The 27,016-nt window shown below is 44.3% G+C and overlaps 1 protein-coding gene across 1 annotated transcript in view; it reads left to right on the forward strand.

The window, feature by feature from the left end:
- The first annotated feature begins 7,272 nt into the window (after nucleotides 1-7,272).
- Nucleotides 7,273-27,016, forward strand: part of LOC137470250 (protein LYRIC-like) — a 31,052-nt gene continuing 11,308 nt past the window's right edge. Inside the window, exons 1-7 of the mRNA XM_068183386.1 lie at nucleotides 7,273-7,697; nucleotides 18,126-18,185; nucleotides 19,360-19,450; nucleotides 22,088-22,156; nucleotides 23,967-24,182; nucleotides 25,098-25,172; nucleotides 26,769-26,867. Of these exons, the coding sequence (XP_068039487.1) occupies nucleotides 7,392-7,697; nucleotides 18,126-18,185; nucleotides 19,360-19,450; nucleotides 22,088-22,156; nucleotides 23,967-24,182; nucleotides 25,098-25,172; nucleotides 26,769-26,867 (916 nt within the window). The 5' untranslated portion in view covers nucleotides 7,273-7,391. The remainder of the gene's footprint in view (nucleotides 7,698-18,125; nucleotides 18,186-19,359; nucleotides 19,451-22,087; nucleotides 22,157-23,966; nucleotides 24,183-25,097; nucleotides 25,173-26,768; nucleotides 26,868-27,016) is intronic.

Here is a 27,016-nt window from a genome sequence, read left to right on the forward strand (position 1 = left end):
TAGCTGTGAGTTTTTGACCAAGAGGGCTTGGGTGAGAGCGAGACATGAAGGGAAGGGAGCTCCTCCTGGAGGGAGGCCTTGGGATCCAGCCATCACCAGGCAGACCTGGCAGATGAAGCTGGGCTCTGGCTTCAGCTGCCTTCTCCTGCCTGTCCCAAGGCCAGTACAGCTCTGCCAAGCAGCAGCACCACTCAGATAAAAAAACTGAGCCTTGGTATGACTGCCTACATTTTCCAGGCTGGATTGCCTCCTGAGACACTTTGCTTCCCACATTCCCGAGGTAGATTTAAAAATAGGAATGCCTCTGCTCCATGCCAGGTAAACAGATCTCACTTTCCTGGTTTGCATGTTTGAATAGCATGTGTTGCATGGTATCTAATGACCATGGTAAGCTACAGGCAGCACAGTTTTTGGAGGCTGAGAAAAGACACATTTCATCTCTGGAGATGTCTCATACAGTGAATTTAAGCTCAATACCCTAAATTTAGAACAATATTACAATAAAGGAACATGAAGTGTAAGGAACTGCTAAAGGACTTGAAAGTGGCTTAAACACACACTCCTACAATCACTCAGAAAATTGCAAGGTACTCCCTTCTGAAAAACAGCTACCAAATATGCAGCCTTCCCTTCTAAAATGCTGCATTGTTTGGGAAGAAATCCAGAAGAAAAGTAACCCTGTGCATGGGAGTCTCCAGTAGCACTGCTGCAACAACATGTTGCTGTATGGTGTGGCTGGCAGGCTGGTGAGATGGCTCTGAGTGCTAAATTATGCAATGTTGTGAGAGATACAGCCCCAGAAATGAAATGTTATCAGAAAAGTTACAATATAGTTGCCATGGCAAATATAAAATGGGAAACCATTGGTGTCATTTATTTCATTGTCACATGCCTTTCGATGAAATCTTGGCACCCTGGGTTGGTGAAGGAGACGATATATATGGGGTTTATCCCAAGAGGCTGAGGGGTTTTTTTGTGTAGGCTGAGCAGAAGAGCAACAACCGCAACAAATCCTGATTGTCTGGATCCTTGGGGCACAACTCAGGGACACAGTCTTGGGATCCAGACAAAATGGAAGTTTGAAAAACCTTAGGACTTAGCTGCTAATAGAGATTTCTGCTAAAAACCCAGATTCAGAATCTTCTTTGTGATCACTGTAGCCCTGTGGCCTGGCTGCTCATGGGACAGAGCCCTTGTTAGAGCAAACCTATGTGCACTGGAACCACAGGCAACTTCCAGCCATAGAGGAGACTCAGCCCTTCACTGTGACATCTCCTTTGAAGGAACCAGGGTCACATTTTAATTAATTGAAATTAGAAAACTGGCTAGGAAGCGGAAAAAACATGAGCAGCCAGTTCCACTGGTGCCCCTCATATGTTGATGAGGAAAAGAAAGCTAAAATGATCCCACAGCATGTGTCTAGGATCAAGTTAATAGGTTACAAAGGCTGAATGTTACCTCTCCATAAGACAATGCAGAAAAAGGATGTCAAGGGAATGTGCAAAATAAGAGACTCCAAAATCAGCATGAGACCTGTTAGAAATGCCTTTTGGTGAGAAATGTTTTAATATCTTTTTTTTATCAGAAGTCAGTCTAAGAGGTAATGTACATGTGACACTGAAGCACTTTCTCAGGAGGAACACGAGAATGATATCGCTGTCAGAGCAAGTCACAGAAATCAGTGGTGGGAAACCAGAGATAGATAACATTAAATTAGCAACAAGATGTAGGTTTTTTCACGTGGAGGATGACTAAACATTAGAAGAAACCATAGAGGATGTGGTGGATGTGGTACATTTTTCAGACCTCCACATCTCCAGATCAAAGTGGAAGATCCTCTTCAGATGCGAAGCTTATCTGAGCACATCTGGGGACAGCCATGCCTTTGATACCCAGACTTCATGAGAATGTGAAACTGCCTGAACAGTGCAGTGTAGCCACACTTTTACCAGTGGATGTGTATTCAGACACTTTTGACACTAAAATCTCCCTGAGGGAAGTGATGTCCTCCCTCCAGTGTATCAGCTGCATCTCTCTGAATGCTGGTTTTGATAGCAATAAACTGTGTGTCATCACTCATTTACTCCATGCTCACTGTGTCGTGTGCCAGTTTGGATTAAAGCAAGGAGAGACATCTTAATTTGGAGATGTCTCTGAAGACATCATGTTCCTGTAAAATTGCACACGTGCTGCTGGTTGCTGATGAAGGGACATAGGAAGCCTTCAAAGCATGAGCTTGAAGTGTTTGTCAAAAGAAACAGCAAATTACCAGCTGGTTTCCCAGACAGCTGGATGTGGGACACAGACTGAAAAGCACTGAGAATAAATATGCATAGAAAGAACATAATAAAGCCCTCTCTTTTGCTGCTAAACAAACACATTTATTACTTGTATAAAATATTTATAATAATATGTTGTAAGTTGCAGTCAGCTTTTCTTTTTTTTTTTTTTTTTTCGTAGAGGGGAATAAATTTTCCTGCCAGACTCCCAAATCACCACTGAGATGTGCAAAAAACCTACCAATCCTGCTGTATATTCATGCAGCTCTGCACAGGCTTCCACCCAGGGGAAGAATGGGTGCTAAGGGTGCGAGTGACCTGGGGCACTTAACAGCTTCTTTCTGAATTGTTTGACAGGGATGCAAACCTCTTCACCTCCAGGAAAGCCAGTTATGCATACTTTTGCATCTACTTCTGGTTTGCTCTCAAGGCCTTTGATTTTATCTTTAAACCAGCAATGTTTACGGTTCTCAAGATGATGTGTTCTGCTAAACAAGTTCCTTTGTCCCACAGTGTGGCTGACAAATCTGCTAGTGAAACAATTTTACTATTCAGCAGCTTCAGTTCTGCCTCCAACGTTTTCTCTGTCGCCTTTGAACTGCCACTGCTGCATTGATGCCTGCTCTGGCTCTGCCTGCCATGCATGTCACTGCTATAGCCCATTAAAGGCAGTTGCAGCCGTGCTTACCACTGGCTTCCTCCTTCCTTTGAAGCCGTTTTCTTTGACTGGTCTTAATTAATGCATAAGCTGGGAAAGTGCCTTCTTTCCTCCTTTCAAGATGTTTTTTGTTTCTTTGTTTTAGTTTCATGTCTTTGGCTGAATAGATGTTTCCAGTATGTTCTTTATGAAAATGAAAGGGAAATTGAAGCTTACGCAACTTTTTTATTGGTGAAAGAAACCCAGGACATGGTCTTTCTTTGACTGCCTTACCATTGCGTGCTTTTTTGACTCCATTTCTTCTCTCTATTCAGGAAAGCCAAGTAACATGATTAAAGTCTTCTTCCAACTCAAAGACTTTGACAGCAAACAAAGATGGATCACTTACCAACTGAATGAATCATGTACAGGAAACCAAGGCAAGTGTTAAACATATTTACTAGGGGAATCAGTTAAGAATGGTATGCTGAAGATCTGCAATTAATTAACAGCAATTCCCTGTACTGAAACAAGAGATTGAAAAGCTATTAGATAATTAGTAAAATTCTATAAAGCTGCATTCCTCAAAGCAGCCACAGATGCCGAAAGGAAATGCCGGACTGCTAGGCCAGATACCAACTTGTCAAGGAATGAATCATCTTATTTAATGGCAAATACCTGGCCACGTGGGCAGCCGTGCAAAAGAGCTGAATAGTCTGAACAGATGGAGCACTCCTCTCTCATTACTGGTCATTGTCACGCTGCTGCCAGGCGTGCAGCTACCACCTTCCTCAGTTTCCTCATCGACAGGCTAAGCAAGCTCAGTACTTCACCAGCTTTAGGCATGTCCGTGGAAAGTCACTGCTGCACCAGGGCTTCAGACAGGAGGAAAAATGGGAGACGTTTGCAAATTATACAAATATGTGATGAATACATGTCCTGCGCATCAGCAGATGGACCTCAGGACTTGGTGCAAATGTCCCTTCAAGCCTGTAAACAAGCAGGTTGTGAGACCATCTCAGCCTGTATAAGAGTTTCATTACAGCAGAGCAGGAGGGTCCCAGCCCAAAGCAGGGCCTGCAGCAGGAGCCTTGCTGGGGAACACATCCTCACTCAGCATTTCATTGCCTACAAATGCCTGAAACAGAGACCTGTGCTTTGATCTCAGCCACGTCCAAACATCCTCCTGCCTGCATCTGCACAGTGCTCCCCTGAAACCTCTCCCAGCTGTGGGCTCAGAAACACAGGGACTGCTCCATGTCACTTAAATGGGGGCAAACCCCCACTGTTTTCCACCCAGTTACCCCAAATCTCCGAGGCTCAGAGAGTGGAAAGCAAAGCCTTGTGATCCTACAAGAAGGGTCTGTTCTGAACAGCCTGGTCAGCAGCACGGGCTCCTCCAAGGGAAGGCACAGCACATGCTCTGCCCTGATGCAGGGATTTCTGAGCAGCTGCTTACAAACAAACCTCACCTGCCTTCTTCCAGATGCAGCCTGCTGAACTCCTTAAGGTTAGGGAGTCTGATTAAAGAGGTCTCCTCACCGCCCCTCAAAAGGTGGTTTTGATGGGACTTCAAAAGATGGTTTTGCTGGGGCAGTTTAAAAGCTTCCTCTCTATATGTCTGACTTGTTTGAAATCACTAATTTATCTATCATGTATGTTGCTGTTGATTAAACATGAGTAGGGTCAGGGTAGGGCATTTCTCTTGGGTTTTGTGGGAGAATCCTTAAGTCTACTGTTAATACATCAGGTTAGAACCTTATAATTTCTGGGAATTGTTATTAAAAATAATTTAATTTCTTCCTTTTTTAGTAAATTTCATTTTTAATGATTCAATGGAAAATTGAAATAAAAATAATGCTTTAATTTCAGCTAGAAAAATCTGCTTTGCCTTTACCATGAAAACTGCCCAAACCAAGGTTTTAGCCTTTTTTTTTCAGTTGCCATATGATTTTGGCAAAATCAAACAGCTTTCATTAAATATTTAAACATTAATAAGGCTGGATTTTTCTCCAGAAAACTTCCCAGAGCCTACCTTCATAATTTCAGCATCCTGAATGACAAACTCAGCACAGAAGCAGACAGGTTTGACCAGGACCCATCAGGCATTAGTGTCTGCACTATTTTGTCAGTGGAAATCCACCACATTTTGGTCTATGACAGATAGGTGGTTCCAGCTCCCTGTTATTGGACTTTCTGTCCAGGTATGAAGGGAGAACAATTCCCCATCTGACATTTGCAATTAGCTCACATCACACATAAATGGAAAAATATCTCCTCACGTTTGCGACAAAATTTCAGTTTTTCCATATAACATGACATGATAATAATTTGTGCTGTTTTCATAGAGCAATAGTGTAAGAGATGTGCTGCCAAGTGAGCCTGTAATAATACTAGGAAAAAAAAAGGTCTCATATGATGATGCTTATCTTTTTAAATAAATGCCATTAGAGGCCAGCCACAGTAATTGCCTCTATTGAAGAAAAAAAAAAAAAAAGAAATAGAAAGGAATGGTGCAAAGCAGTAATCTCATACTCAATTAAGCAATGCTGACTCCTGAAATGTCTTTCAGCTTATGTTTCCCCAGGAAAAGAAAAACAAACTAATTTAGATGAGCTGAAAGTAGTGAATTTATGTATGAGCTGAGATATAGATTGTATGCATTTTAACAGCTCAGACCTGAAGAGATGTATCTTCATTTTACAAACAGAGAAATAAAGAAGGGTAAAAAATAAAAATGAAGGTAAGGGGAAAAAAATACAAGTATCTAAACTAACCACATAACTGTGATTTTTAACTATGGAGGAAGTCCCCCTCTCTCTGACATTTGCACGACTACTCAGTTATCAGCTCAGGGCTCTAGATGGGTGCAAGATAGACATATTCTCACAAGACATAAGTATCAAGCCTCGGAACAGAAACACTCAAATTCCTGAGGTTTTAAACCACAAGATTATTCAGTGCTGAATTTTAGAAGATAGGCAGTATGAGATACAGACAGAAAATAATAACATGTGTGATCCATGTTTAAGCAGAAGCTTCCTATCCCAACAACAGTATTTGAAGCACCACCATACCCCCACAGCTCCTGTATATTAAGCATTCCTCCCTCCCTCCTTCCCAAAACCTTCTTCTCCCCATAAGGCCATGCAGCATATCATTTTATTCACAATTCTCCTGTATTTCACCTGGAAATTTCTAGAGTGCTATAAACACCTTATTGTGCTTTCAAAACCTAGACTTGTTTAGAATTAATTGTAATTCGGCCCAGGACATGGGAATAATAAATCTTTAATCCCTGACGAGTTGATAAACCAATGGAAGGATGGATAATGAGCCTTCCCCATTGGTATCTCTTCAGTGGGTTTGAGTTTGAGCTCCAGCACTTGGGTCCACACTCAAGAGAGAGCAGTCCCTGCTGGGTGTGAAATAAACAATGACAGATAAAAGTCATTCCCTTACCAGCCTTTTCTCTGTGCTGGATTTACTACAAACATGACTTTTTATGCTATTTTAGTTAAATAAGTTTTTTTTTTTTTTTTTGTTATAGCCCCTGGTAGGTCCCACGGTGTTGGTGCCAGGTGCAAGACACAACCATGCTGAGAGAACGAGGAGCTCACTCCTTCCCTTCACTGCTATTCAACGTTTATTAATTGCTCAGAGGTTGTCCCCTTAGACTGACCAAGGCAAAACCTCAGCTTTCCACTTAAAAAGAAATTCGTTGACTTTGAAAAAAGACTTTCTGAGAGCATCATCTGCACGTATTCATCAGGTGGCTGAAGAAATTTTCCATCCAGCACGGCAGAGAGGTCTGTGGTTCGAGGCGCTCTGCTCCGCGCTCTGCTGGCGGCGGTAAAATGCTGTTTCTCGGAGGATGAGCCCGAGATGAGAGCGCAACTCGAGCTGCGTTACATGGCAGCGCTTGTCATCATCACAGCGATGGTGCCCGATAACGACATGTTTGTAGCGCTGCCTGACAACAGAAGTACATCCCTAAACACTGTTCTGTCTAGACTGGGGAATTTTGCAGAAAAGCATCACTTGTAAGCATCCCTGCATACCCCAATCCTGGGCCAAACATCTGCTCTCAAACCAACGCTGCTGCTTCGAATCGCATCGCCTTCACCTTTCATCGCGTACCACTCTCATCCTTCCATAGGGGAGACCCAATCCGTGCATTAACCCCTTCCTCCCCCCGCACCAGCGATCGGCCGCGCCCGGGGTCCCACTCCCGCCCCCCCCCGCAAGGCGCACCCGCCCTTGGCCACGAGGCTCCCGTAAGCACCGACGTGTCCGCGCCCCCCGGGCCCCCCCGCATCCCCCGCCCCGGCCGGCCGGTCCCCCGCCCGCGCCGCTCCGCAGCCGCGCTGGAGCCGCTCGGGGCGGCGGCGGCGAGCGCGGCTCCGGCACCAACTTTGGGAGCGGAGCGAGCGGAGCATCCCCGCCGGGGGGGCGGCGGCGGGGCCGGCGCGGCCATGCTGGGGCCGGCGGCGCGGATGGCGCTGGGCGCGGGGGAGCTGCCGGGGCGGCTGCTGGCGCTGCTCTGGCCGGCGCTGGTGCTGGCGGCCGCCGCGGCCGCGCTGCTCGTCCTGCGGGGGCTGCGGGACCGAGGGGCCGCGCCGGGACCCCCCCGCCGCCGCGCCGCCGGGGAGGCGCAGGAGGAGGAGGAGGAAGAGGAGGAGGAGGAGGAGGAGGAGGGGGATGGCCCCGCGGGGGCCGGCGGCCGGGCGGCCGGGGCGCTGCCGGCGCGGCAGCCGGAGGAACAAAGGCGCACGGCGCAGGTAAGGGCAGTGGGGGTTCGCGCCTCGCCCGCTCCCCGGGACGGGACGAGCGTCCTTCCCTCTTTCCTCCCCGGCACCTTTTCAGGGCAGAGAACAGTCCTGCACCCTCTGCGTCCGGCCCCACCGGGCTGCTGCCATCCCATCTCACCCTGCCTCATCCCATCTCATCCCGTCCCGCCCAGGACGCACCGTCCCGAACCCCTCGATGTGATTTAGGGGTTAGGGGGCTCAGCATTCCCCGTTAACCCTGGGGTGCCATCAAGATGACAGTGCAAGGCAGCCGGTTGCCCGAGCACCTGGCTGGGGGTTGCTGGCACTGGCCTTTCATCCGCCGTTCTGTCTGACAGCGTAACTCCATATGAGATTGATCCTCTTTGCAGGGAATTAAGAAAACTCCAGTTAATGTCCATTATATTAAGAAGGAATATACAAGAACAGTATCCGTACTACGGTTTTAATACAATGTGCTAATTATGTGTATTTACTCCAAATCGAAGCTCTGTTATTACTGCATGAGTACCTGGCTCTGAGCTGATGACCATGGCCACCCTGTTGAATATATGCTCTGAGTCTGATTTGATGCACAGTGTTGAAGTTTCTGCATGACATTGTCATGATTGTTGCTTTGACACACTGTAAGCTGTCTGTAGCAGAAAATCTCAGTGTAAATTACAGAAAACAATTTCACCGGGGCACTGCAATATGGAAAGCTCTCAGAATAACTTACCAAACATAAGTATGTACTTAAAATTAACACATCGAGCTTTTTTTAACATTTTATTCTGTTACTATTGTCTCCTAGGTCTCATTTCTGAGCCAGACAAACAAAATGAATTTGCAGGATTTTTTAAAGTGTGCTATAAAATAAGTGGGTTTGTTCCTCAGGAACAGAAATGTGTTAGGCTTTCCATTGTAACACTAGTTTTCAAGGGTTTATTATTTTGTCATGGAAGCTTTAGCTTTTAGTTGTATTATAGTTATCTTGTAATAAACTATTCCATTTTAAGGCATTTCTTCTTTCATCAGTCAGAGCAGAATCTTGACCTGGCAGCACAAGTACCCCTGAAATAGTAAAGAACAATTAAATCCAAAAGCAATCTGAACAGAGCTGCCAGTGTCAAGGGGTGAAGAAGGATTTCAGTAACAATTTTGTCATACCTTTATAATCATCAATACTAGATAACTTGAGTTGTCTGCAGAACAAATGAAAATTTTCCAGAGCTGCCAATACTGGAGGCAGTGTGGGACAGAAAGGGGAGACTCCCACTTTATTGCTTAATCTGTTACTATTATCTCCTAGGTCTCATTTTTGAGAAAGACAAACAAAATGAATTTGCAGAGATTTTTTTTTTAATGTGTGCTATAAAATAAGTGGTTTTGCTCTTCATGAACAGAAATGTGTCACATGTGCTTTGTCAGGAATGCTTTGTCAGGAACTGTGATGGTGGCAGGGTTATTAGTTCAAGCTTATGGCATTGATTTGAATAGATATCTTCTAGTCAGAGATGCTGCATCTCACAAGCCTAAGTACAAGAAACCAAAGAAGAGGAGGGATAAACTGAAGGGATAAATTTGTTTACAGTCATTTGCAGTTTCTGCCATTAATCTCATCTTTTCCAGTGCTGAGCAATTCCTACTCTTTAGGAACTGGGCTCTAGCAGTTGCATTTACACAGTAGCATCATCTTCTGTATGAGACCCTCTGATTATCGTGCAGAGTATGGAAAACATGGTCCTGAGGAGGTGGAAAACGAGAAGAGGATGACCAAGAAAAATAACTTAAAAGATCCTAAAGATAGATAACCCAGAGAAAATATCTTGCATACTGAAATGAAAAATGAAGGCTTGTCCTCCCATGACAGTACTGTGCCCTTTCCTTTCTCTGTTTGTCTCTTTTGTTTTCTTTTCCCCATCATGCCTTCTCCACTGCTCCTTGTCATTTCCCATCAGGTTCTCTCTGTCTTTGGAACATCATATCCTTGAGGCAAAAATTGTATCTCCTTACTTAAGTGTAAAATACTGCCCTGCTTTGGCACTTAGCTGATGGAAGGATGCCAGAACAGCCAAACACCTTTGATATGCTGAAATTTGCATATGAAAATCTCCACCAAAGCAGCAGCAGAGGTGCCATTAATAACAGTCTCCCATTCATACACATGGCCAATGTGATAAGATGGGGTGTGCAGGTATTACAGGATGGGACCCCCTCTCTGCTGCCTGCTGAGATATGAAAAAAACAAGACACAAATTGCCTCCAGTGCTCAGGTGTGTTGATGCATCCCAGCAGCCAAACATCTGCATATCCTGGAGTGGTGGATAAGTCAAGATCTTAATTAAAAGAACCTAGGTGGTTAATTATTTTTTCAGTTTGGGAATGCATGTTTGCCAGTGATCCCCAGTTGCTGCCCCAGGGGTGGGCTGTCTGGTTGCCTTCCCATGAAATCTGCTCTTACGTGGCTGCAGGATAATGTAGGACTGATCTTCCCTTTGTGTGTCCCTACTCCCCATAGCAATAGGCAGACAGACACTGTCCAGGAGCCATGGTGCCCTGTTAGACCCAGCCTGAGTGGCTTTAACAGCCCATGTGAGATCAGTCTGTTGAACAAACTTTTACAGAATCATGGAGTGGTTTGGGTTGGAAGGGGACCTTGATGATCATCCAGTTCCAACTCCCTTGCCGTGGGCAGAAACACCTTTCACTAGACCAGGTTGCTCAGAGCTCCATCCAGTCTGTCCTTGAATACCTCCAGGGATGGGGCACCCACAACTTCCCTGGGCAACCTGTTCCAGTGCCTCACCACCCTCATGGTAAAGAACTTCTACCTCCTCTCTTTCAATTTGAACTCATTCCCCCTTGTTCTCTTACTACATACTCTTGTAAATAGTTTTGCCCTGTTTTCCCTTCAAGTTCCCTTCAGGTAGGGGAAGGCCTCAGTTGGATCACTGTCATGGTTTAGGAATGCTGGTCCCCAGTTTGGTGTGCCCACCAAGATTCCCCAAAACCAAATGCTCCTCCGTTCTGCTCCGAAGCTTTTCCCCTCCCACCTGCAGTGGAATGGACTTGAGACTTGGAGGCAGAAAAGGTAAAGATCATAAACTGAAATAAGATCAATTTACTGGAAACAGCAACGAGATTAAAAAAAAAAAAAAACAAGCCAAAACAAAACAAACAAACAAACAAACAAACCAAACAGGAAAAGGAATAATACAAATGACAGAGGGTACAAGAAAATAAATTATTTACACAGAAACCCCTTGACAATAGACAATACCAGACTGGAAGGAACCCCTTCTCCCCAGAAGAGAGTCCCTTCCCCAGGCACGCCTGGTAATGACCTAAGGTGGGATAGAATAAGCTCCGGGTCCTAGCCACACCCCATGACAGGTTCTGCAAAAAATTAACCCTGTCCTGCCCAGACCGAGGGCAGTCACCCTGAAGTCTTCTCTTTTGCAGGCTGAACAACCCCAATTCTTTCAGACTTTCCTTGTAGCAGAGGTGCTCCATCCCTCTGATCAACTTGGTGGCCTTTTCTGGACTCACTCCAACAGGTCCATGTCCTTCCCAGGGCTGGATGCTGCACTGGAGGTGGGCTCTCCCCAGGGCAGAGCAGAGCACAGGGGCAGAGTTCCCCCTCCCCTGGTGCTTTGGGTGCAGCCCAGGACACACTTGGCTTTCTGGGCTGTGAGAGCACATGGCTGCGTCATGTCCAGCCTCTCACCCACCACTTTGTTCCAATGGTTTCATGGCCTCCACACAATCATACAAGCACATTTTGAATGTGATCTCACGCATAGAACAAAACAAGTTACATTCTGGCTGTTGTCACACAGCCACACACACACCAAAAAAAAAGGTCTAGAAATTATGCTGAGAGTGTTTAGCCTTTTTCAGGATTGCCTTTTCCTTGATTTTGGGAAATTGCTAATGAGACTTGCTGGAAGCCAACTGATCTGAATGGCAGCTTTTGATTTGGGGGGTTTGTGTTTATTCAAAGTTTTTGAGCTGTTCTGCAAATTGGTCAGTTTTACAACTGACCAACTGAAGAGCATTTTTTACAAATGCAGTGACATCATCTTCCTTAAAAAGCTTCTAAAAATATGTGCCATCTGATATATTCCAAAAGAAAGCTTTCTGCTTTTCTGAAGTGTCTTTATAAACTGGAGATACTTTTTGTTTCTTGCAGGATTGCTTAACAGTACCAGAACTACATATCCATCCCTTCAGCTTCAGAGTTTTGCAAATGGATGTTTTCTTTTACCTTTTCAGGTTACACAGTATTTTTCATGCCAATGCAACACAGTTTCACAATTATGTTTATACAGCTATCTTGGATGAGAATTGATTTTTAAAGTATCCTGGAAGGTGTTGGGGATTGGTAATTGCCTCCTTAAAATGGAGCCTTTATCCCTTGTTGAGATGGTGCTCTAATTAATAAGAAGATGCCAGGAAACTGATTTCTTCTTCCCTCCTCACAACAGTAGTTTTAATCTACTCATGCTGCAGAAACTCTTTCCCCAGATATGTTTTTTTCCCCTGATGATGAGAGCAGCTGAACCGAGGCAGGTACATATCAGGTGTGATTGTGTTTATGGCTGATGTGTGGCTTCTCATGTGTCCAGGGAAGGCTGGCCAGCTGGAGGACACGTAATGCAGGCAGCATCATCTTAAAGATGTTTCCCTAAATTTTCTCGTGCAACTGCTTTTGGATATGAATGGCTACACATGCAGTCCTGGCTCCCACTCCTTGTTATCAACATGTGTTTGTGCTCAAGGGGTCCCTATGGACAACTTCATCCCTGGGAATATGTGCAGATGAATGGGTTTTCTGTGCTGATGGCCCAGATCCTTTTCCACAAGTTTCTTGGAGCATCCATTTGATGGGAGAACTCCTCCTTTCTTTTCTACGTTAGGTGCTGTAAGGGAAAGGGAAAATTTCACATATTCTTAGTGTGTAGTTCTACACATTTCTTCCTGTTCATTGCATGTGTTTCCTATGTAATTTTCCTTTCCAAGAGTCTTCTTTCCTACTGGGAACACATTTGTCTGAAGTGATTTTGCCAGGGAAAACTTTGCATTATTGCTTATCAATAACAGCTATTAACAACAAGGTTATTAGTACTTACAGTATTGATCAGAAACCAGGGTTCTGCTCTTTTCCCTCCCCTTTGCAGATATGTCTCTGTAGTGTTGTGAGCAGCCATGTCCCAAAGAAGTTCCTTTATGTCCTCCTGCCATGCCTGGAGAGCCACTTAGTTTCCTTTGCTAACAAACCCAACATTTTTTTGGCTTTCCATTGTCACCTGAGCAGAAATTGTCATTGTGTTATCCTTTCTCTACCTGTTAGAACTGAATGAGTGATTTCCTTTGAAGCTGGTACTCTCCTGTTTCTCTGATGGCCTCTGCCTCTGCCTAAACCCCATCCTTTCTCCTCTGACAAATGCAGGCTTGTCTTTTCCCATTCACCTGGTTCCCATTGGTTTAGGAAATAGGTCTCCCTGAGCAAAGCCCATCATCAGGACAAGACCATGTGGCAAAGCCAGACTGGCCAGGATGTCTGCTTCCATTTATGAATCAGAGTTAATGAAAGCCAGCACTGCTTTGTTTCCCAACACGTTTGTCTCGCCGATTGCTCGCTGTCTGTGGATGCAGAAACGCGAGCCCTGTCTGGCCGCAGCAGCAGCAGCAGCAGCAGCAGCACTTGGGTTTGCTCTCCCTGTGGCCCAGCCCCTGCTCCTGTGCACAGGAGACAAGAACCCACCTGCAGAGAGCCAACTGTGAACTGCAAGTGGTGCTGCAAATAATCTGACTCAGAGCATGCAGTGTAGGGAGCAAGGACTGGATTTTCCAGAGGATGCTGAGAGGGATGAAGACTTCCTGCTCACTTTTCAGCTTGTTGAAGATCTACTGAGAAAGCTGAAAAGTGCAGTCATACCTTGTTCAGTTGTAACAGAGCATGTTTAAGGGAGATTATTTATTTCCCTGCTAAGAAAGTCCTTATCTTTTTGTTCTTTTCTCCCACCCCCTCCCTTAATATTTTAATTCAGTGCATGTTGGTTTTACTTTTGTCATACCAGTATTGCCTTTTGGCCTAAATCCATGACATTTTTCTTGTGTTCTAACATAAAGTGGAAAAAAAAAAAACCTCCTTTTTTTTTTTTTCACTGGAATTGAGCACTAAGAAACAATTTAATTGAAGTACTTCTTAAATCTGGAAATGGTTTTGTGTTCACAGACCCCCTGCCAGAATGGGGTAGTTTTGCTTCCTTTCATTTCCAGTGTCCAACCCACTTAATTTGAGTTTTCTGAAAGTGGTAGCTGAAAACAATTTTCTGAATCTTTATTCATGTTCTTAAATGAATTTCCTGATTTCCAATGTGTGAAGCATATAATAGCTCCCTTTGGGTTTCATAGGCTGAGTTTATTTTGTCCTAGTATCCCTCTACTGGGCAAACCTTTCCATGCCTTCCTAAGGAAGGCAATTTTAAGCACCTTTCCCAAGAGGGACAAAGGGCAGTTAGTGAACCTGAAGCTGATATTCACATAATGTTTAATTACTCCTCTAACCAGTTGGTGGCACTGAGATGTGAATGCAGGCAGCCTGATCTGATAGACACAAAGGTGTTGGGTTTTATAAAAATGACTAGTCTCACAAAACTATTGAAATGCATAAAGTCTCTAGGCATACAGCTTTATGGCTTTGAATACAAGGTTTATATACTAAACCCAGGATTTTTTGGCACTTGGAGATGTATCACTTTGCCTCCTTTCTTTGTGACTTTATGTAGAACTATATTAACAGCATAAAATAAATTAAACCCTGAGAATTAAACACTCAGGAGAATCAGAAATTGCTAGTTTCAGAACAATCATCAGAAATATAACCTTAAGTTACATAAAAAAGGGAAAAAAAGGCAGGGGGTGTGGGGGAAATCCTGTTCTACTGGGTCACGAACCAAATGGCCATGAACTAAAAATAATCTTTCTATTGTTCCACAGAATGTGAGTAGCAATTAATATGCTATGTCTGATTCCACTAAAAGTCCTGATTCTGTTTGTCTGCATATATTTGATGTATTTGGAATTGCACTTAATATAGTCATTTAATGTGGTGGATTTAGATGTGTTTTCCCTGTACAAAACTACATTTTTCATTAAGAAAAAAAAAATCCCCTGACAATATTAATTTCTCTGTAATGATTCCATTAGGTTAAATAAAATAAAATAATGAAAACTCCTTTTTCCTTTTCATAGTGGCCAAATGGCACGATAAAGAGGCATGACTAATCCCCTACCCTAAGGGCTTCAAAAGGGAAGAATAGGGTAGGGTGGGGTTCCTCAGCCACACAGCCAGCTTACTGCCTGAAAAAGGGTTGGATAAGGGCAGGATTTAATACAAAAGGTCAGGCTAACATAATACCTTTCCACTGAAAGGAAATAGAACTCAGTAAAAATTCTTGGTGATGAAAGAAAGGGAGTTGCTGGTATTACTGAAGGATGGCAGAGAAGCAAGAGATATTTCAGGTTCAAAAAAAGAGCATCACCACAGTGGTGGGACATTTGCTGAGCATCAGTCAGTGGTCAGGTTTGGTATTTTTTTTGCACTCATCTGCTCTTTAGGAAGGATGCAACAAGGTTCAGGAGTCCCATGTGGGCACTTAGGGCTGAATAGCCACTCAGTCATCATGAAGACCCCTGGGACATAGTAAATGACTATTTAACCTCCTAGTCAGTGATGGAGAGAGAGGGGGATGTTTGTCTAGCAGGTGAAATATCATTTCAGTAACAAATGTTGTGCTTGTCTGGTAAAAGTACGCAGCAGTCAGGTTGGCAAAGCACGAAAACAAAGTGCTGCAATTTTCCAGCTCCTTGCTTACTGTCATTTATACGGAGAGAAGGTCCAGGAACGTGATCGTGCGCCAGCTGAGACGAGTCTGTCAGAGCCAATATAGTTTGCATCTTCCCTAATCCTTTATTGCACTCAGCATTTTCCTTCTGGAGTTCTTGCCTGTGTGAGGGCCCTGTTCAGCCTCGGGCTGTGCTCGCTTGCCAGCCTGGGGGAGGAAGGCAGTTTCATGCCCTTAATCCTGACATTTCCTTGTCTCTGCCTGCAGTCCCTCATGCGTACAGAAGCATCTTGATACAAAGAGAGGCTAACAGGAGGTGGGATGTCTCTTATCCTCTTATCTGTGTGTTTCTGAAAGACGGCAAAAAAGCATCCTCCTCCTCTTTGCCTCCTAAGCTGGTGTTGCTATTTCTGTGCCCGTGGTGGCAGTCTTGCTCAAACTGCCCTCACTTAGGAGGTCCATTTGCAAAGCTTTTAGAAAACAGTGAAGATTTCATTATGAAAACTGGGAAATCACCAGGCTTTGATGACATTGGGAAGGAATATTCCACTCATGTTGTTTGGCTTCCCCCAGTCATCTCTTCTTGCATTCATCCAATAAAATTCAGTTTTCCTGAAGTTCTCTGTCATATAATTGAAAGTAATTCCCCCAAGATTCTATATTGCATAGGAATTGTTGTCTACTGTGACAAGATCTATCTGTATTTCCACACATTTAAATGGACAGAAACATTGCTGAGAAAGAACGAATAATATAAACTCAAGATTTTCCATATCTACGTAGTTCAAATTTTCACCAAAATGCCCCTGGTTTTGTATTTTATATCCCACATTTTATGTGAGAAGCTGCTTCCCTCCCTGCTGCAGGTAGAGTGGGATTTTTCCCTTGAGCAGAGCAGGAGATGGAAAACGGTTTGCTTTGTGCTGGGATTTATGGAGTGCCTCTAGTAAATGAACCTGAGAGGCTTAGAAGAAAGTGCCCATGGGAAAAAACAAGACAGCCTTGCTAGCTACTAACAAATGTTGCTGGGTTTTAACAGAGAAGTAATTATTTTACTAATGTTCAGAATAACATAATTGTAAACAATTATATTGTTTGCATTTGACAGCCGAGGGGACGGAGGAGATTTTGACTTAAGCTTATAATGTGAAGCTGGTGGAATTACTGATATAACAGGCAGGGGTTTTGCCTCCTGCTACTGCGATGTTTTACTGGAAGACCCTGAATCAGAATTGTTTGTGTACAAAGTCCAGAAGGGGGCTTCCTCTCCTAATCATTGTGGAACTTGGGATGAACACCAGCCTGCTGGGTCCATGTCCACCATGGGCTTATAACTGGTCTGGAATTCCAAGCAAACACCTCCAGAGACGAAACATTTGCCAGCATACAGGTGCCTGTCATGCACTTCAAACCAGACCTTTCTGAGACTTGTGAAAAATAGCTCTAAAATCCCCAAAATATCAAAGAGTTGACCATTAAGAGTCTGAAGGGCTGCAGCCCCACTGGGTCTGCTGGGGAGAGACATGGGCAGTCACCCGCAGGATTTTATCTGCTGTTAACTAACATGGCCCCAATGTCTCAGGGACAGAGATGACCTGTGAGGGTGAGGAGAGGGAGGAGGCAGGAGGAAGCATTCGCTGGCTTCCCTTCCCCAAGAGGACTGGGCACCTGAATTCAACAGGGATCAGATGGGTTTTGCTCCAGGCAGGGCTGCCTTCACCTGCCAGGGATCCCCTTGCCCCTGGCAGAGGAGGCAGAGGATGGATCAAGGATTAGGGTGACAGCCTGAGTCAGGCCCCCTTCTGGGAGATGTGGGGTCAGCTGGGCAGCCCAGCAGGTTTGATGGGCTGAAGGAAGCCTGGACAGTGCTGAACAGCAGCTGCATTGCACAGGGAGAGCAGCCTGGATAAGTCAGAGAAGTGCCACACACCCAGCAACGAGCTGCTGTGCGTGTCAGGGGGAAACAGAGGCACCTGTGGAGGTGTCTCTGCTGTCTCAGCTGCAGATTTACACCCTCCCATCCCTGTACCTGGTGGCTGGCAATTCCCAGGGAATTCTGAGACAGCTGAGACATTAGTCAAACTATCATTGGAAAAGTCCTTAAACATTTATTGTTTACTTGATCTAGGTAGGATAAAATCTATTATTTTAGTTGGTCAGATAGACCTGAGAGGGAACATAAGGTCCACCCCAACTGGTAAACAAGAATTAAAATAAGCCTTCTCATGTCTATGCTGTTTCTTTAAGACAGGCTTACCCTATTTGAAAAAAAACTTTGATCTTAGACAAATCTTAAGATAAACCACAAATATATCTGCTTTAGAATAAATCTTTGTGGAGTTTCTGGACTTACATTCATGAAGGCTTAGCATACACTAATTAATTTGGAATTAATTACTCCAGTTGGAACAAGGTCACAAATTCTAGCCCAGATTCGTACAGGGGGTTACTTAGCTGTATCTTTCAGACTATTATATGTATTATAGGAAGGTATTGAAATAAACATATTTTCATACATATTTACACATACACACACATGCATGTTTATGTACCATAATGCATTTTGTTATTGTCCACCTCCTAGGTTCCAGGGAATGGCCATCTTATCACATCAGTCAACATCAGAGAGAAAAAGCTCCTCAAGGTACTGGCAAGAGTTTTAGATGTACATTTTGTCTTTCAAGAGACAGTTGTTTTAAGAATGTTCATTTCTTAAGATAGTTTGTTCTTCTTTGGTTTGCTGCACTTAAGACATGCTGCAGGAATATAAGACCATGTAATTTTCTGGCACAGCCACATTGGAGTTTTTGACACTGCCACCACAAGGGGGATGGTCTCATCATCCAAGCCCAGAAGTGGGTGCTGGAATCTCCTGTATTTCCATTCCAGCTCTGACAAGGACATTTCCTTGGGTCTGTTTAAAGGTTTTACCTTGGGCATTGAGCACTTGTACTGGTGTGGAGAAAGAGGCTAATGCTTTAAAGAGCTTCCAAGGCTTTACAGCAAGTTCCAAGTGTCCCAGAGGAGCTGTCTGTCCTGTCCCTGAAAGTGTTCTAGGCCGGGCTGGATGGGGCTTTGAGCAGCCTGGTCTAGTGGAAGGTGGCAGGGGGGTTGGAACTGGATGGTCTTTAAGGTCCCTTCCAAACCATTCTGTGATTTTGTGATTCTAAGTGAGGAGCAGCCCCTGAGTCTGGGCAGGGAGCTACATTTTCTGGCAGGGGTTTCCCACCTTGAAAATGTCAAGAATCACTGTTTAAACTAGAATATTCAAAATGTATAGTTTAGGGTTAGCACTAGTGTTTCATCAAGTTGTATGCAAATGGCCTCAGCTACTCCTGTGCCCTTTCAGATTAGTGCAAACTGCAGATACCTTCATTAAAAACAGGCTGTTCCATGGTTTGAAAGGGGGGGTGGGGGCTGGGGTTTTTGTGTTAAGCATTGGCAGGGTCCTAATTCTTGATTATAGCACTCCTGATTTTAAAAGGGGTAAATACTTTAGACTTTCCTCCTTCAGAGGAAGAACTTAGGAACAATGAATGCAAATCTTACTATAGAGCAGGTACCTGAATTAAAATGTGAACTTTCTAATCTAGCAGATAAGATTTGTAGGTCCAAAGCAATAGCATTTATTGGTTTGGAATTTGCAATAAAATCTGTTCGGGAAGACTTTTGCACACACTTAAAAGACTCCCTACTCTCTCTGAGTATCATGGGTTGTCTCCATTTCACAACTAATGTCCTGACTCTTTTTTTCTTCTGGATGAAACATAACAAATATTTGTTTTATCTTTCTGCTCTATATCTTCTCTACACTGTAGCCTAAGAAGAAGAGGAAAACCCAGTGCTCAGACAAGGAAGTGCCAAAAGATCTGCTTTCTGTGGAAAAAGACAAACTGCAAGAGGAAGAAGGTAAAAGATCTGATTCTTCTGTTATCTGATGCATATTACTAAATAATAACATGGGATGAAATATGTCAAAAGGGAGGCCTTCTCTACTATTTTAGAGTTCTATGTTAGCGGGGAAAGCTGCCAGTTTAAGAGTTATTTCTATCACCTGCTCCTTTCCATGTGTAACTACGTGGACAGGTGCTGTTGTGATCTGGTTTAATTACAGAGGAGAAAAGAGAACTAACTCTCTGTGAATCTAACCCTGGAAGATTTGAATATACCCAAAAAATGTGATTCAAAAAAATTTTATATATTTTATTTATTTGTAAAAGAGGCTAAGAGAAAGAAAGAGAAAAGAAAGAAAGAAAAACAGAAAAAGAGGTGTGTGGGGGAACAGGGAGAGTGATAAAGATTAGAAATGTATCACCCCTCCATGGGTTCCAATGATGCCTTGTTGCTTCCCTCCATCTGGTCTTCTTGGTGGTGAGGGTCCCCTGCCTTACAGTATAGAATCCCTTGGATTAATATACATTTGGGCAGGTGGGAATGCCCATGTGCCTCCCCTGATGGGGCAGGTTTGACACTGTCCCTTGCAACACTGTGGATCTCTTGCCTCACGTGCAGTGCTCTGGTGCAGGGTCTGGGGACTCCTTTGGGAGGGGCCTTTGATGGACCATGACCCCTCGTCTGCTGTCCCTCACATGGATGTCCCTTAGATGTGGCTTTCCTGGGGTGAAGGGGCCCCACAGCTGTTGCTGTAGAGCAGGACGGGAACAAAATTACTTCAAGTCGAAGGCAAGAAAATGAACTCTGATTTATTTCAAATGCACCGCTCTATTTATAGGGAATATCGTGCAGACTAATTTCATTGGTCTTAGAGTAAAAACATCTCACACCGTTGGTGTGCAGTGAATGACGCACGGTGGCAGAACATATCTATAAACAATGTGAACAGCAAGATAGATTAGAGAATTATTTACATTCTTTCCCAACTGTCTCCCAGGCTCTTGCCTGGTTAGAAAACCTTCTATTTTTCTCTCTGACTGAACTGAGAATATCCACACACAGCTGAGCTGGTCTGCACAGCAGAGGGTGGGCACTCACTGCCTCTGGCCAGAGGCTGTGCCACACACCCAAAACCTTTCCTCGTCCCCCCTTTGGTGCAGGGTCTGTGTGAGCTTGGCAGCTGATAAACCTGGGGCTGTGGCCTCCACCTCGAAGCAGGTGTTGTGCGGGGCCGTGGGTGCTCTTCCAGATGCTTTGAACAAGTGTCACTTTCCTTATCTCAAGTTGCCTTGTGGGTTTAACTCGCAGTCCAGGGTTTCAGTCAGGAGGCCCATCCAAGATGGGCTTTGGTGGTGCAGCTTCATTATGCACTTTTTCTATAATGGGAAAAGTCCTTCATAAAAATGTTTAAGCCATAAAATTTCAGTCTCTGACAAGGGGCCATGTGCTTTCCTGCCACACTCCCCAGGTCTCGACTGTGTACACAGGGAAGGCAAATGTGCAGGTGAGGAAGGATCTCTGAAGTGGTCAGAGGCCCAGTGCTCAGCGGGGTCCTTCCCCTAATCCTGTCTCTGCCATGCTGATACACAGATGGAGCAGCACACTGTTGTGCCCATGACTGAGGCTGGTAAAGGTGCTGGGGCAATTCACAGCCAAGTTGTGGCACACCGGTGAGCAGAGCCAAGACCTTTGTTTGCAAGCAGATCTGCAGAGAAATCTGGCAGAATCCAGCAAGGCTCAGGCAGCTAGAATTTCACTGGAAAATACATTGCATCCCATGAGCCCCTCTCTGCCTCCCCCCATCAAGGGTTGCACTGAAAACAACAAATTCTAAGCTTTTCTGGGCTTAAAAGATTACAATATGATTAGTGTGGTGGTGAGAGCAAGAGAAGCCCTTGCTGCTGTTGGACCAGAGTCCTTCCTGGGGCCTGTGAGGCTGCTGGGGGAGAAGGGGACACAGCAGAGGCTTTCTGCAAACAGATCTGTAATTTTTTGAATGGATGAGCCAGCTGAACTGTTTAATGTATTTTTCAGAGATGCTTCATGTGTTCTTCAGGGATGCTTCAGAGAAAGGAAGTGTCTTGGTCAGCCCCAGGGGTTGTGTTTTTCCCTTCATTTACCATTTTTGCCAGCACCTCCTCTGACTTCTTGGGTCATGGAGAGCATGGATGGAGACAGGATGTGGCCCCATGGGTGTGAATGAATGTGTGTGTAAAGCAGCTGAGTGGGAGAGGGTGTCCACATTGCAGAACAAGTCTTAGGGCTAGAGGAACCCAGTAAATTGAAGCCTTATTTAATGGTTAAGATTTTCATTAACTTCTCCCCACAGTCAGATATATAAGGTGGTTGATGCTTTGCTGTGATATCTCCCCCAAGGGAATGGGTGTCACCTCAGGCTGACACACAGGACAGAAGAATTGCAGTTATGTGAGTCAGGACACAACAGACAGGTCTGTGATGGGGATTTCTTATGTAGCATCTCTGCAGAGGAAGCAAAGGCTGCACACGGGGGACGTGCTGCATGAGATCTGATGCTTCTTTTACAGCCAGCATCAGAAACTTTCAGATGGCTACTTACCTTGGTGCTAAGCAGTAAAGGCTATGAAGAAAGTTGTTTGATAGCTTAAAAATGAACTTTGCTCTCTGTTGTAGGGGCTTGGCAGACCAAGATCAGCAGCCGTGAAAAGAGACACTTAAGGAAGGAAAGGCTGAAACAAAAAGGTAAATGTACAGGCTCAATTTGCACACGTGATCTGGCTGGGCTTGTTACCCCTCCCCACACACCAGTGTCTGTTTGCTCTATTCATCATTTGGCAGCAAAATCCATGCACTCACCGAGGCTATTTACTTAAGAAAAAACAGCTTTGGGAGCTTTTACTTGGGAGCTTGCCTTATACTCCATGTTCTCATTAAAACACACAGCAGAGCACACAGCATTACCCACAGGACTTTGAAAGCAGATGTCTGTTAGATCATAGATCTGCTAAAGGCTTGGTGTCATGTGGGCTTGTTCCTTTTTCATGGCTTGACAGAGGTTTTCTGATAATGGACGTATAAAATCACAAATAATTTTCTCAGTTCCAAACAGGTATTTTAGTCAGGATTGTACATATTAATACTGTAATAGGAATGTACTCTTATCCTAATGAGATAGAATGAAACAACACTTTGTGCTCACTCCACATTTTTTCTCTGGGGATTTCAAGGTGTTTGCTGTGCACTTATGCCTATATACATTTCTGCTAATCATACAGCAGATATCATAGTGGTTATATGTAATAACCACTATATGAAAGCAGATCATGGAATTAAGACATTTGGAAGTATTTTCATTATCTGTGATAAAATGATCAAAATAACCTTTAGGTTTATAATATTCGAGTAATTTAGAAGCTAAGATAGGAGTTGGGATACTGGAGAGACATAGCTGGATTAGGAGATTTAGCTGGATATATGTGAGTTAGTGCACTGTCTGCTTAAATAAGGCTTTTAAAGTGCACTCAGGTGCTCTATTAAAATTGAAGCGTAAGGGAACAGGAAATTTCAACAGAAAAATATACAGACACCTTGGGACCACCTTATCTATCATTTGGATTATATAGCGTTAAATATCAAGAGTTTAGATATTTGAGTCTTGATTTATAGAGGTGCTCAGGTCACCAGTTTCTCTCCAGTAAATGGGTCCACATTTCTTTCTTCATGTAAGTTGAACTGTTGTCATCAGTGGTGCCAGCTCCACATGCAAACCCCACAGGGATTAACCCTAAGGTCATGCAGGTGTTAAGGGCTTTGCTGACTCAGGAAAGGGAGCTCCAAGTCTCATTTGAAGCACCAGAAGTCTTTGGTGCAGTCCTGCAGCCTGGGCTGTGCAGAATGCTGAATCCTGGATCATGCTGGCAGAGTAGTGAGATCTGATCTAGGAAGAAGACCTAACCCTGCCGAGTGCTGGCTGCAGTTCCCTGGCAGGGGAGAAAGAGCAGCATCACCATTAAGGTATGTGAAGGTGGAGTTGGTGTCAGCAGTGGTCTCCTCCTCACCAGAGCTCCAGAAAATGCTTTGCTATTCTGAAGGCTGGAGTCGTAAAACACTTGAGGAGTCCTTTGGAACAAAAATGTTGAAGATAACTGTCATTTTTTAAAATATTCATATGCCTGCACTGATTTCTCTAACAGCCTTAAACAACCAACATCCAAGAGGTTTGCTTTCTTTTTTCTTGGAGGTCCAGCTGTTCTCTTTCTCTCCCTTCACTGTTCTGGGCCCCCAGCAGAACCCTGGACGCCTTGAGCAGCCTCCTCTCCAGGGAGGGATGCCCACGGCTGCTGTGGTGCCATCCTTCTCACATTGGCCATCCTGTTTTCCACTTCAGTGTCCCATCCCAGGAGCTGCGTTTTGCTGCCACCATGTCTGTAAATAATTTCAGTTGGAAATTGATGGGTTTAGATCAGGCTTTGTTCTGTTTTCTCTCCTGAACAAACTCTTCCTTGTAATTAAAAATAATGATGATCCTGTGGTAATGTTTATTCCCGAGAAGACCCCAGCAGAGCATCTCTGGGTAGCTCAGCGGTTGAGCCAGCCTTTGACTGGGACGAGAAGGGAGCGGCGTGGCCACTCACAGAGGACACTGGTGGTGGTGGAAAAGGTGCTTTCTTTGGCAAGGCAGAGTGTGGGACTGTGCTGAAGGGCTCAGGAGCCCTACGGGAAGAATCGGCACCCTCTAGGTCAGAAGATGATGTTTTCTCCAATGTAGGTGAGTGTTGACATTCAAATATTGCCGAGGGGAGGCTTCAGAAATTGCTGTGTTCTCATCAGAGTTCAGCCCCATCGACATTTATCCTGCACACACAGTGTTGTCCACCCCCCTTGGACCCTGCTAGGTGTCATTTATTTCCCAGCAATGTGAAAAGAGGGGTCCTTATGGCAGGAATTCTTTGTGTTGTAGACTACCTGCTGGGTGCAAGCTGTTTTCCACCCACAGGTATTATTTGTGTCTTTTACAACCAAAGCCTTGCCTTCTGAGGATGCTCACACATGGCCAGAGTTAGGCTGCAGGGTATATCTGTGTATTTCAAAAAAGGAAAAGGCAGGGTATTCCTAAATCAAAAGCATTTGATTTTGACTACATTCTCAGTGATTAATTGAACATGGTGGCTGAATTGAATCAGGCCACATGATGACTCACCTTCAGTAGCAGTAATCCAGTACTCTGATGATTCAGAAAATGCTCTTAGGTTGCCCTCATGTAAGTTGCCTTCTCTGCTAGAGTCCTTTTCTTGCAAAGTACAGGGTTGATGGGGGAGGACATTAGTACCATTTTTACTCTAATGCTTTCAAAAGGCCAAATTCCAATACATGATGACAACTTTGCCAGCAGTGCATAAAGGGTATCAATTCAGATGAGTGAGGAATTTAAGTCCAGAGAAGTGCCATGCTGGTGTGACATGCATGTTAGAAGTCTGAGAAGGTGTACATGGTGATGGGGCTGGACTCTCTCTGTCCATAAAGGTGATTTCTCCTTGCTTGATGCTTGTCCAGCAACAGCAATGGATGTAGGTTTGGAATGAAGTGAACGTGGAAGGGCTGTAATGAGCTTGGGAGCATGAGGTAAAAATTGTGAACATAACATCAGATTTTGGGCTACTGTTTGTTTGCATTTTAAATTCAGGAACATGGGATATTGCAGATGTAAAATCCTGTCCTGTGACCTTTGGGACATTGTCAGATCTCTCGAGGGATTTAGGTAAGTGGCCTCTCGTTGTACTTCTATCTGAATTCTTCTATCACTTTCTTAGCTGCTTGGCTGAAGAGGGCTCTCATTGATCACACATGGGTCTTCTCCCCTGGAGCCACATCTCATTAGTCACTCTCCCTTGCACAGCTTGCTTGCATCTGCAATCCAGCACACCAGTGTTTTAGGGAGCGACATCAGAACCTTTTATTGAGCGCTTTCCAAATTCACGTACTCATCTTGGAATAAATTTAAAAAAAAATACTGCCTCCCCTGCAGATTCTTTCTGTTAGGTTGACTCACACAGAAGGTTTCTGTTGTGCTCTGATAACCAACAAATTCAAAGAATTTCAGACCGAGGGAGGGAGTGAATGTGCAGCTTGGAAAGGCTGTGTTAGAGGCTGCCTAGCCAGCAGCTTCTCATCCAGCACAGTGAGGGATTTCCTGCCTGAGCCCCTCCATGCGTGGCCTTGAGAAGGATGGAGCATCTCCTCGTTTTGCATTGAGTTAAGCCTCGTTTCTAGCTTTCACTTTGCTTCTTTGCAACTGTCAGTCTTCACTGATTGACTGCAAGTTCCCCTAGTTCATAAATTCCCTGCCTACCAGAAACTCACATTTGACTGAAAGTTTAGCTGGATGATGAATGCAGAGTCTGGTCCTGAATCTGTTAGAGATGCTAAAGACAAGCATAGATACATATAGATATCTGTGCACAAAACAGAGTGTGTGATGTTAGTCAGAACGCTGAAATCAGCTTCTAAAGCCAGATAAGGCAATTAATATAACGCATACCATATTTAACCATCTGTTTTCCAACACTTTGTCAGTCGATTCAAGCAGTTCCTAATGTATTAGTACTCAACAAGGAGAAATACTTTCTAATATCTGCTTTTATGCAGCAAATCACCAAACTGATACACAACTGCATCAACTTCAGAGTTCATTAGGTGAAAGGAAGAAAGGAAAAGTCAGAGATGTCAAAAAAACCCTGATTTATGAAAGATTTGAAGAATACCCTAGTATGTTATGTACAGATCTTAGAAAGGGGCCAAGGGGAGTCATTCAGGGGGGCATGTGAATCCTACTGGTTGCTTTAGTTACTGAAAGTAATCATCAAAGCAACTTTTTTCTCCAGCAGCTCTCTCACCTGTGCTCTTTCATGGAGCAATTAGTTTGGTAATTATGGATTTCTGTTGGCTTGAGCAGAAGCCTTCTCACTGAAGGTGGTGGGAGTTGGAGCTGGATACTCTGGATTTGGCTTTTGTTCTGCAGGAACTACAGCTCCCTCCTTAGGTCCCCAACAGAGATGTGCCAGAAGTTTACTTTTCGGAATGTTGTTAGTGTAGCCATTCCTGAGTGAGTTGCTTTAAATAACTTATGCATGTAGTGTCCTCGTCCGGCCTTTGTTAATAAATCCACAGTGATGAGAAACATAGATTAATGTGTGGCTTAAATTACATAACATCCAGGCATTGCGACATAGTGAGCAGACAGAGGCATGATTAATTGGTTTTAATAATGTGAATATACCTATGTGATTATCTTTTAGGTTCGGGATTTGGGCTTTTTTGGTTTAATTTTTTAATGAAGATGCTTTCCTTTGTGCAGATAACGTGAAGAGTAAATCATCTGAGGACAGTCCTTCCAGATGCTGTTGGCATGGCAGCTCGACTTTCCTCCCAGCAGATGATGCGTGGCAGGGGCAGGGTACGTCTCTTTGCCTTTTTTCTGTAGACAGACAAGTGCACCAATGCAGGAACTCTGTCCATTCCCTAAGCCTCAGACATCAGGGTCCATTTCCCATATGGCTCATTTGCTGGTCAGGGAGAAATCCCGTTTGGGTCTGGTTTTGAGCA

This window comes from Anomalospiza imberbis, chromosome 3 (assembly GCF_031753505.1).
Source record: "Anomalospiza imberbis isolate Cuckoo-Finch-1a 21T00152 chromosome 3, ASM3175350v1, whole genome shotgun sequence".
In the NCBI taxonomy this organism is placed as follows: domain Eukaryota; kingdom Metazoa; phylum Chordata; class Aves; order Passeriformes; family Viduidae; genus Anomalospiza; species Anomalospiza imberbis.